Source organism: Nicotiana sylvestris, chromosome 5 (genome assembly GCF_000393655.2).
Source record: "Nicotiana sylvestris chromosome 5, ASM39365v2, whole genome shotgun sequence".
In the NCBI taxonomy this organism is placed as follows: Eukaryota; Viridiplantae; Streptophyta; class Magnoliopsida; order Solanales; family Solanaceae; genus Nicotiana; species Nicotiana sylvestris.
In genome coordinates, this window is record NC_091061.1 from 89944386 (window position 1) to 89956402 (window position 12017).

Genomic DNA, 12017 nt, shown 5'->3' on the forward strand with positions numbered 1-12017 from the left:
GGTTTCCTATGTGGCATAGGAATATAAAAATTCCTTAATTATATCCTTAATTAATTATGGTATAGAAATAGTAATTTGGTATACTAAATATAATTAAGTCAAACCTTAAACATTAAGGGTAAAAATGTTTCACGCATGGGATAGCAACACAAAAATTACTTTTCTAAAGGCCACCCATAACAACCTAATCTCCACCACTGTCACTCATCCGCCCTCACTGCCGGTCCAATTCAGAATATCATCACTGCACACACTAGTCAATTTTAAGAACAATCAACCCAATCAACAAACAACACCAAAAATTTTGATTCATCAAATTGCGTCTTACTCTATAAGCATGCATCTCCATTATTGCTCTATTTTGCAGCTTCTAAACTACGACAAAATAAAGACAGAAGATTTTTTTTTTCTCTAACAACAAATTTGGGCAAAATAAATACGTCAATGACTGATTTTCTCCAAATTCTATCCAATATTTTTCGACTTTTCTAGATTCGGCTCACCATCTTCTTCAACTTCGCCATCTTCTTTCAACCCAGATATCAAATTTTTTTGTTTGTTATAGCAAAAAAATTTCAAAAACAAAAATGATTTATCCAACTGTCAATTTTAGATTTGATTCCCGACGAGTGAGGGGTTCTGTCGAAAGCAGAAGAAGAACACGTGTGTGTGTGGGGGGGGGGGGAGGATGACCAGCGACACAGGGGATTTAAAGAGGAAAATAACCGGCGACATGCTGGGAGTGGAGAAGATGAACGGCGACGAGTAAGGGATCCAGCGGCCAGATTGCTTTTTCTGGGTTTTTTTCATAGGTTATATTTCCACGCAAGCGGCATTTGAGCTTCACACATTTTTATTGGGACTAAATTTTTGGTGTTTAACCCTTCACACTTTGATTTGAGTTGAAGTGTTCAATAGGTTATAAGCTTAGATAAGGTGTCAAAATGGAAACTGAAACCAAGTTTAAGGGGCTGTCTAGGTATTTGGCCTTTTTCTAATCATAGAAAAACTTCAGTCGGGTCTTATATCATTCTAATTCTAAAATTAGAACATCAAAGTGCAATAGACTTATTTTTATTCATGTCCTTGCATTGTTGTCCCACACCTCAAATTGATTCATTTTTCCCTGGCCATTAACAGCTGCTAAAAAACAGAAATAATACTGTCCTCCAAATACAGAACATCAATTGACCCTCTTGTAAAGTGCACATAATAAGACATTTAAATTCTCAACTGAGAAACAAGAATAGCAGGATTGAAAATAGTGTCTCTTTAACAAAAATCATTCTGCCTCAAATATTTACTCTCGTGCCTGCTATATTTAACTCTTCCTCCTTCATGTCTTCTCGCTAAGCAGCTCAAGCTGTTGCTGCTTTAAGCCTAGAACTGACTGCTTCCCACGACGCGAGCTTCTCCATAAAGATGGATATGTAGTCAGGCCGCCGGTTCTACAAGCAAAAGATGGTAGTGCTACCGTTAAGAGAGTTCAAACATATGTCTTGAGGAAAATATTTTAGTTTCATCAGCTAGGCTTACCTGAAAGTCCAGATAGTAGGCATGCTGCAATGTCAAACACAAAAGTAAAAGAATAAGACATCACTTCCTAAATCATTTCAACCCCCCGCCTTCCAAAGGGAGACAGAAAAAAAAAACCCAAATTCAAATAGATTTAAGACAAGTGAGCTTGTGCGGCTTACCTCCCAAACGTCTATGGTGAGGAGCGGCTGCAACCAAAACCACAGTTGTGAGATTTCCACTATAATATTAACTACTAGGTACGTAAGATAAAATCCCCATGAACAAAAGAAACAGAGAAGCACATGCTATACTCACTGTGTAACCCAAAACAAGAGGATTTTCAGCATTAGGAGTTTTCACCAAGGCAAGCTTTTTCTCCTCAGGTTTGTCTACAAAGTAAGCAACAAATGCATCACTTTTCAGCTATTTGGCTCAATTTAAACAAAAGGGTTACACAGACACATAGATATGCAGATCAAAGGCAAAGAATTTCTCACACGCGAGCCAGGCCCAACCAGAGCCAAATTGTGTTGCCGCAGCTGCCTTAAATTCTTTAACAAATGCATCATAGGAACCAAAGTCTCTGTTGATTAGTTCTAATAATTCACCAGATGGCTCTCCTCCTCCGTTGGGCTTCATTGATTCCCAGAAAAACTGATGATTCCAGGCCTGTAATGCGAAAGAAGATATAATAGGACTCAGCAAGTCGGCGCTTGACATGTAAAAATAGCCAAAAGTGCATAAACCACAGTTATAGTCCTGTGTATAACAAGTCAGTCTATTGCATAAACCAACAGACTGAGTTGTTATAGTCAATGCCTTACTTTGATAGCTTAAAACTGTGCATTACAAGCAAATACAGCAATCAAATCTTAAGTTTCCGTCAAAGACTTGGAGCATATAGAAATGAAATATTAGACTCTTGTAAAGAAACTTCTTTTATGGCTATACCAAAACGATTCAGAAATCATTGATAAGGTACTTGATTGTATATAACCAAAACCTCTTTACTGGGCAAGTAAATTAACCACTTGGGAAGCCTCTCAAGTGGTTAAACAAAAAAGGAGGGGAAGGGGAGAAGTGTAGCTTTACCTGAGCAGCATTGTTGAATGCTGGGAGGGGAGCACCTTTGTTATATGTAACAAGTATTATGTCTTCTAGTGTCTTTCCATCTAGTTCTGTTCCGTCTATTTGCTTGTTTAAGTTGTCGACATAAGCCCTGTGATGCTTCCCCCAGTGGAATTCAAATGTTCTACTACTCATATGAGGCTCCAAAGCATCCTATGTCATATTCAGAGGTCGAATATATTAGTGTATGAAGAAGACAGACCGAACTAACAGAGAAGCCGGCAGAAGAGGGAGAAACAAAGAGGGGGAGGGGGAGGGGGAGTTTTTACATTATTAACAAATTGTAAAATTTGCATCCTTCTACAAATCATTAGCGAGTAACAACAACAACAACAACTACTACTACTACTACTACTATTACTACTAAACTGCTCCAAAAAGTGAAAAATGAATCCTAAGAGGCCTTAATATGCATGTCTCAGTCAAATACATCAAATGAATCAGGATTTGAGAACAATATTACTTTGAAATGACTTTCTTAAATATCTATAAGCATTAAGTGATATAAATATGATATTCATCTTAGAGGAAAACTATGATATGCAATGGAACTTCTTCACACCCTACACTAAAACTGAAAATATATGATAGGAGAGTTTCATGCTGGAGAGACAAACCTACCCAAAATGAGGAGCAATAAATTGGCATCATTTAGGCCACAACGAAAACCATTTTCCTTTGAGGGATCTTAAATCCCAAAAGTTGAGATCTAGTATCATCTAATTGGATTATATGGATTTAGGAATAGAGTCCATCATTTTACATCATTAAGGTCACTATGCTTCTAATTATAAATGCTTACTCGGGAACAAGGTTTAGTTAAAAATTTTGGAACACATAATACAACAATTATAACAACGCCTCAATCTCAAAATAGTTGCCGTGGCCCGTGAGCTATTTAAATTTTCTATATCAATTCTGCTCGACCTATTTCATTACAACACCCAAACAATTAAGAACATATGAACTCAAAAAAAAGAAAGGTGTATGAAGTTTGAAAAATTACCATGGGATAAGGAGGAGGCTGGAGTTCAAATTTAGCTGTTATTGTGCCAGAACCAGCTTTTCTTGCAAACTGTTTTCACCGTAAACTTTATTAGTCAAAGAAAAGACAATTATTATTGGCTATGTCATCTAAAATATATACGCCAGAAATACCTTTTGAGTTCTCAATTGTAGGCTCTGATGAGATGACCCATGAAATCCTGCATCATTGATAAATAAAACATCAAACTACTGCATTTAAGGGTGAGAAAAGGTAGAAAAAAGGAATAAAAAGTTGACCTAGGCGGGGAAGAAAAGCAGAGCTCAGTGAATTAGCAGAAGCAGTGGTAGCGGCCATCATCATCACTTCTGACTTCTGATTTTGTTTACTGAAAGTTAGCGAAGATGGAGTTCTCTAGATTTTGCTTTTGTGGGATGTAAAATGTTGGCTCTTTCAATGATTTCAACGTGTCGACATTATGAGTTATGCAATTTCATAAATTATGTGGTGCCACATTCAATTGTGTAGTACACTCTAGTCTGTGTAGTACACACTTCCACCAGTCCTATTAAGACAATTCCTTTTTAAACAAATTGTGTCAGATAATGAGGTGCATCTAGCTAAAATATGATAATAATATGAATATTTTTTCCCTGTGATTAGAGAATATGTCACGCGAAAATATTTCTTATTTTACTATATAATATAATAGTGTAAGAAATAATTTTTTGTTTACTCGTAAAACAATACAGTTGAATTTATATGTGGTTTATAGACAAACGAACCGATTTGATCCCAAAATGATAAATAAATTAAATAAGAATATAAGATTTAGCGTGAAATCAAGATAAGACAGTAAATAGTTTGGCTCCGGGAGCAGAGCTTCCGAAAGCAGAAATAACGATATTAAGAAGCAAGAAAATAAAGTGTTATTGAGCTTTGAATACTATATAGTATAAATTTGTTAGAAAATCTGTATCGCTACAATGGTTGTTGGAATCCTTATTTACAGTGGCACCTAGATAACAACGTCCTAGGATCAAGCCCCTCTTAAATGATAATTATGGGGGCATTGAATAATGTGTAACGGCAGACTATGAATGTCACATTCTCTATAACTGATTATTGTATTTAATACTGCAGAACACTCTTTATTGAATTTTGTCGGGTGACTGGTATTCACCTATCATGAGTAACATTCCCTTTGCGGGCTTCCCGATGCCAGCCGAGACTGCTGCCCCTGATCTTCACTTTCACCTGTCTTGCTTTTCATTTATTTCTTGTTCCACGTGTCACTCTATTACATGAGCATTTAATATGAACCAATTTTATCATATACAGATAGTCCCCCTACTTTCCTGTAGTACATCCCTGTGTCATCGGGAAGTTGGTAAAAATACCTTTCTTGGTGGAAAATTTACTGACTCCCTCTGAAAAGTTTCTGACGCTTGATTAGACGCATGTATCTCCCCATTTAATGCCCCGAACACGCGTCATCCCACGATTCAGCAATACTTTCACTGGTTCTCAAGGTAGTCATGGCCACGATTTTAGCCGCCTATTCCTTTACTTATACGCTTCCATCTTGTTCTCTTACACTTCATAATTTTTCAAACTCTCTCAAACTTTCTTTACTCCGCTCACCTTTACTTTTAACCTCCTTCTTCAAAGAAATACTTCTTCCTTCTGCTAATTATGGCCTCATCTTCTAGAAACTCTAGTTCTTCAAAGAACAAAGAAAACACCGATGATACTGCTCCTTCTACGGTGAGCACCATTATCCCAGAAGGCTTACTACAACTAAGGACTTCGAAGAGAAGTACCTCACTGCTAATCCCTACATATGGGTTGTAGGTGTATATCCTTGTTCTATCCATCATTTCAGCATCCCAGCTGTGAAGGAAGACTGGTTGTCAAGATTTGAACATCATCGTTGCTGACCTAGCGAAGCGGGTGACCTTCTCCAAGAAGGGTTTTACGTACATTTACACTTACCTCTTCACTTTGAGCCCGTTTTCATTGAGCAGGGGGCTTGATTCCGTTATCTTGGAGTTTTGCTTCCGTTACCAAGTCTGCTTGGCACAGGCGAGCCCTTCTGTATTACGGACATGTGATAAGTGAGCCCGAGTATTATGGCTCGATGGGTACCCTATGTGGATTGATGTGATGGGATCGGGTTGCACGCACACAACGGTACAATGATGAAATGTGACTCTTTATTCCTATTTCGTGTATTTTGATTTCACCTTATTGAAGATAGTTCATAGTAAAATGCTAAAATTTCCCTGTCTTCTTAACTTGCTTAGTAGTCTTCTTATTTAGTTTTTTTACTATTATCTGTCATGTCTGAATTACTAATTATTGGTGCACGGAATCGGGTTGTGTGAGGCTCCATATGATTATTGTTGGCACTTATCGGTGGGGCTGCTTGTATTGGTTGAGATGAGGTTTCCAGACCAGAGATTTGCACTATTCTATTGGGATGAGGGAGGTTTGGAAGAATAATACTATATGTTGTTGAGGATTTGGACAATGGCCCTAGTCGGGCGAGTGAGTTTCTTGGCTTAATGATCAGATAAGTGTTTAAGCGGTTATGCGTGTTTCGTTTATCATTGGTAGGGTATGAAGGTTTTGAACGAGGTTCTAACCGATAAGAGGTTTGCTACCGGCACCGGATTTGTTTATGGGCAGTAATGGTGGTCATTAGTTCCTACTGTGAGTGCCGAATTAATGGGGTATCTCATTTGATTACATCCTGGGTTATGGTTATGACTAGATACAGCTTGTTCAGGCTTATACAATGCGCAGATGAGGGATTCGGGTCTCATAATGAATTCTGGATGATAGAGATTGGGTTCTAAGATTTAAGGACCAAGGTTGAAGTAATAATCTCTAGTTATGTTGTGTTGGCGGGCTTATATGGAGCAGGTTGACGTGGGATCACCCTCAGGTTTATGCTTAGTAAGGTTACACCATGATTTGATAGCTTCAGAATGACTCCTGGCACGTTCGAGGATGAACATATGTTTAAGTGGTAGAGGATGTAACGACCCGACTGGTCGTTTTGAGCATTTGCACTTCGCTCGGTAGTTTACGGGCGTGAGTAGCTCTGTATGATGTATTTTGACGCTCGATAGTTTACGGGTGTGAGTAGCTCTATATGATGTATTTTGACTTATGTGAATTGTCGGTGTCACACCTCCTTTTTACCTACACCCCCGAAAAGGGGTATAAGGGAGTTTTTCCAATTTAAGGACAGTCGAAACAGGATTTAATTATTAAAAGATTCAGAGTCGCCACTTGGGAAATTTATGGCATCCCAAGTCACCGGTTCAAATCCCGAATTGAGGAAGTTGACTCTATTTACGGTCTGCTAATACAGAAATCGGGGTAAGAAATTCTGTTAACCCGGGAGAAGGTGTTAGGCAGTCTCGAGTTCCGTGGTTCTAGCACGGTCGCTCAAACTATTACAATTGGCCTATTATCCGATTTATTACATGTTTTAAACCTATTGTGCATTTTTTAAACTCATTAACCGCTTTTGATTATTTTAGGAAGATTCAACGTTATTTAAAACATGCCTTGAACCACGCCACATGAAATCTACCCGCGGCTCGCGACACGTTCTATTTAACGTTGTTGGAAATTAGAGTCGGGTCACATGAAATGCACACCCGGATTTATAACATGTTTATTTCTATTATCATTATTCAAAATTATGGTAGGGTCACATGAAATGCACACCCGAGTTTAATTAATGACTACGTCACGACTACCGTACCCGTAGCCTACGTATAAGAAACAAAAGCTAGACTTTTGCCATCAGAGACACCAAATTGTAAAGTGTAAAGCTAGGCAAGTAGAAACACTACTAATACAATTTGGTTCATTTGTCAAATCATGATTAGAGAGCAATTGATGAACCAAGAGATGCAAATAGCCAAATAGGATCAGAAACTATAAGATTAGGAATAAGCTATACATGAACATGCGATATCAGCAAATTTATCATTTGATGAATTGTCATAATATTTCGCATTGTATTTGTTTTTTGGTTATAATCTATTTCGTTGATTGCAAGGAAGACAACTCACAGCGGGATGCCAACACTTATTTTTAAAGCAAAGGACTATTACGGTATTAGGCATTTTACAAAAATAGATCACCAAACATAAAAGAACAAAAATTAAAATCTGGATTAGAAACGTATAACCAAGAAGCACGTTTACCCATAAATTGCCAGAACTAATAATTGAGCTTGCAACATTCCCTTGATTTATGCGCAAAATTGAGATTAACACTAAAAGTCATAAGCAAAACTAGCAATGAGTTTCAGTATATTCAGCTAGAAAAATTACAAAAAATATATATAACTAACAGAACCCATTTTCCAAGCTAATTAGCCGGAACAATAAGTCAGCAACACACAAGAACTATTTTGTTTTAAAACAAAATAATAATTCTACAAAATAATCCATTATCTTGAATTGCCTGGAAAGAAAAAAAAAACAGAGCAACTTACTTGTTCTATTCCAATGGAATATGCTTCTGCTCGCAATTCTCAAATGAGAAAACTGTCGCCTTCAATATTAATTTGACTAAGAACGGAACCAACGAACGGACCACCTATCGACCGCAAAATTACATCGACGACTTCGACGAAACTCAAGCTCGAAATTGCTGCTGCGTTATGTGAAAAAGTGGACTATTTTTGAAGAGGGGTGAGGTGTTGTGGAAAAATGGCTGTTGGAATTTAAGGATTTAGGTCCATGGCCTGAAGATAATAATGGGAAAAGCTAGGAGAAGAAGAATCATGGAAAGATGACGGTCCAAATATGGAGATAGGGTAGAGGCGTTAGGTTCAAAATGGGGGAATTCGGCCGACTTCGATCAACAAAATGAATCTGCCATTTTTGTCCAACTTTGAGCTCAAATGCCATTTTCGCAGCTGTTGCTTCTTTCTTTTCTTTTTGTTTAGAGTGTGTAGCTTTTTTTTTTTGGTGAAGGAGCAACAACTTTTTTTGGTGAAGATCAAGGGGAAACGTCTATGGTTTTTTGTTGAAAGGTCTGTTTTGTGCTTTTCGTGATCTAGAAGAAAAGTCCCCCTAGCTCTTTTTTGTTGTATTTTCACTGAAGAAACGACGGATTCTATATTTTTGGGTCTACCTATATTTAGGTGTTAGGTACTATTATATAGGGGTGAGGATTAGGTTAGGGGTATGGGCCTAGGACTTATGGGCTAGGGAATGAGGCCAAAAACTAAAAAAAAAATAGACTACAAGATTTATATAGACGGGATAAACCAATCTAAAAGTAATTCCTCCTTCTAAAATTATGTACAATTATAATACAAAAATATAAAGCTAATCTTAATTAATTAAACTAAACTATAAATCATAAAACTATTTTTTGTGTTTTCAAGATTATATAAAAATAAGGATAAGGTACTATTTTGTATATTTTTTTTATTTAAATTTACGAAAGATACGTAAACTAAAATATTTTTTATAATTTTTATTTTTGTGACAAAATAAAGTAAAAGAGTCAAAATTAGCTGAAATAGCGATATTAAGCATAAACTAAATATTTACATGCTAAAATGGGTAAAATTTCGAGGAGGGTCAAAAATCACATGTCTACAGCTGCCCCTCTTTGACTGGAAACACGAATAGTTTTCAGAAAAAGAACGACTGGACAAATTTTTTGACCCGACCCTTATTTAGGGAAACCGAAAGCTAAAAGAAAGGAAAATATGACCGAGCTCTGGTATCTGAGCTGCCCACATATCCTTGGATATAAATGAATCTTGCACGTGTAGTTCAGAAGTAAAAATAGTGATGGAGTATACTGAGGTGGAGAGCCGGTCGAGGTGCCGTTCCGCTGAGGTTCCGGTCCGTGGTCCCGTTATTAAATCAAAACCAAAAATGAAAAAGACTAACTAAGCCTATCAGCTACGAGTTACAAGATTCCTATCTATTAGTCTTCTGAAGCTTGATCTTGAGTCTTGAATGGTTCTTCATGCAGACTTTGATCTGAATCTTGATGCTTGTTAGCCGCAAGTGTTGGTTCAATCTTCTTTAGCTTTTCAAACCAAGACGGGACATGCAGGGCTTGTGACCTCAGCCTTGTCTTGAGCAGCTCACATCTTTCATTAACTTCTGCATTTGGATTCATTTCTTGTCTTTCTTTTTGTTCTTTTTTTATTTTTTATTTTTTTATTCTGGATTGTGACTAACTTCTGTTGATCATCTTGGACTGCTGACTCGCATTCTTGATGTGAGCTTCTTTTGTTGCTGACCTGAATTGCATTCTGAATTGAATTCCCTTTTTTTCCAGGTGGGCGCCTGATTGCTGAACTTGAACCGTCTTCTCCTGTTATTTGACATTGTTTTCCCTTGCACCTTGAACCATTTTTCCTTGAAACTTGAACTGTCTTCCTTCGAAACTGCTTTCCCTTGAAACTGGAGTTGTCTTCCTTCGAAACTGCTTTTCCTTGAAACTTGAGTTGTCTTCCTTCGAAAATGCCTTCCCTTGAAACTTGAGTTGTCTTCCCTTGTTCTCCAGGTGGGCGCCTGATTGTTGAACTTGACTTGTCTTCCTTCGAAACTTGAACCGTTTTCCCTTGTTCTCCAGGTGGGCGCCTGATTGCTGAAACTTTCTGTGTTCCCTTATTTTCCATGTGGGTGCCTGCAACCAAAACCAACAAAACAAACAAAATTTTCTGGCCCAATTTGCACTAGGAAGATTTGTGAGTTGTTAGCAATATTGTAAACCACTTATACTATTGATGCAATGATGAGAGTAAACTAAAGAATAGACTAGGAGAATTATAAACTAAGCTGGACTAAAGTAAAGACTGACCCTATTCTCCATGCGGGGCCCCTGATTTCAAGAAAACTAAACATTGATAACTTAAGAAAACTAACAATTGACCCCTTTTTTTTCAAACTTCCCACTTCTTCTTTTTTAAAATTATTGTCCTAGGAGAAAATTCGTCGGACTAGGTTTTCTATCTTAGGAGAAAAATTCATCAGACTAAGATGTTTATCCTAGGAGAAAATTATCAGACTAGTTCCTTTTTTCTCTTTTTTTTGGGTATCTTAGGAGAAAGATTCATCAGACTAAGATTTTGATCCTAGGAGAAAGTTCATCAGACTAGGTTTCTTTTTCGGTATCTTAGGAGAAAGATTCATCAGACTAAGATTTTGATCCTAGGAGAAAGTTAATTAGACTAGGTTTATTTTTTTGGTATCTTAGGAGAAAGATTCATCAGACTAAGATTTTGATCCTAAGAGAAAATTCATCAGACTAGGTCACTTTTTTTTAGTATCTTAGGAGAAAGATTCATCAGACTAAGATTTCTATCCTAGGAGAAAGTTCATCAGACTAGATTTTCTATCTTAGGAGAAAAATTCATCAGACTAAGATTTTGATCCTAGGAGAAAAGTCATCAGACTAGGTCTTCTAATTTATTATCTTAGGAGAAAGATTCATCCGACTAAGATTTTGATCCTAGGAAAAAATTCATCAGACTAGATCTTCTATCTTAGGAGAAAAATTCATTAGACTAAGATTGTGATCCTAGGATAAAGTTCATCAGACTAGGTTTTCTATCTTAGGAGAAAAATTCATCAGACTAAGATTTTGATCCTAGGAGAAAGTTCATCAGACTAGGTCTCTTTTTCGGTATCTTAGGAGAAAGATTCATCAGACTAAGATTTTGATCCTAGAAGAAAATTCATCAGACTAGGTCACTTTTTTTTTGGTATCTTAGGAGAAAGATTCATCATACTAAGATTTTGATCCTAGGAGAAAATTCATCAGACTAGGTCACTTTTTTTTTTGATATCTTAGGAGAAAGATTCATCAGACTAAGATTTTGATCCTAGGAGAAAATTCATCAGACTAGGTTTTCTATCTTAGGAGAAAATTCGCCAGACTAAGATTTTTATTCCAGGAGACAGTTCATCAGACTACGTCTTCTTATCTTAGGAGAAAAATTCATTAGACTAAGATTTTTATTGGAAGAAAAATCCATCAGACTAGGACTTTTTATCCTAGGAGGAAAAATGTGAAGATCAATGGCAAGATTTTATGCATCATAGCAAAACAAATAAAGTCAAAGTTTTGAGAAACTTCCCTTTGTCGGCTCTTCTCTTCTTCTCTTTTTCTTCTTCATTTTTTTGAACCACTTTCCTTGCACTCTTTGTTCCTGTTTCAACAAAGAAAAATTTGTCAGTTTTGAAAATGGTGGTCAGTTTGTGGCCTTGAGTCTTAGACAGCTTGGTTTCTGCTCAATCAGCTTGAGTCGGTCTCAAAAGACTTTTGTTCTACACCAACTCTGATTGTTTCACACCAGTACCATTTGTATTTGCAGTTCAAACAA

General features: G+C 36.9%; 1 protein-coding gene across 1 annotated transcript; it reads right to left on the bottom strand.

Moving 5' to 3' along the window:
• Positions 1-1111: 1111 nt before the first annotated feature.
• On the bottom strand, positions 1112-4145 carry LOC104238719 (superoxide dismutase [Fe], chloroplastic). Its single transcript, XM_009793180.2, has 9 exons — positions 3931-4145; positions 3805-3851; positions 3653-3721; positions 2611-2799; positions 2016-2187; positions 1834-1907; positions 1698-1724; positions 1537-1560; positions 1112-1448 (listed from the first exon to the last, which is right to left on the bottom strand). Exons 1-9 carry the CDS (start codon positions 3992-3994, stop codon positions 1359-1361), a joined length of 756 nt encoding a protein of 251 aa, XP_009791482.1. The 5' UTR covers positions 3995-4145; the 3' UTR covers positions 1112-1358.
• Positions 4146-12017: the final 7872 nt, after the last annotated feature.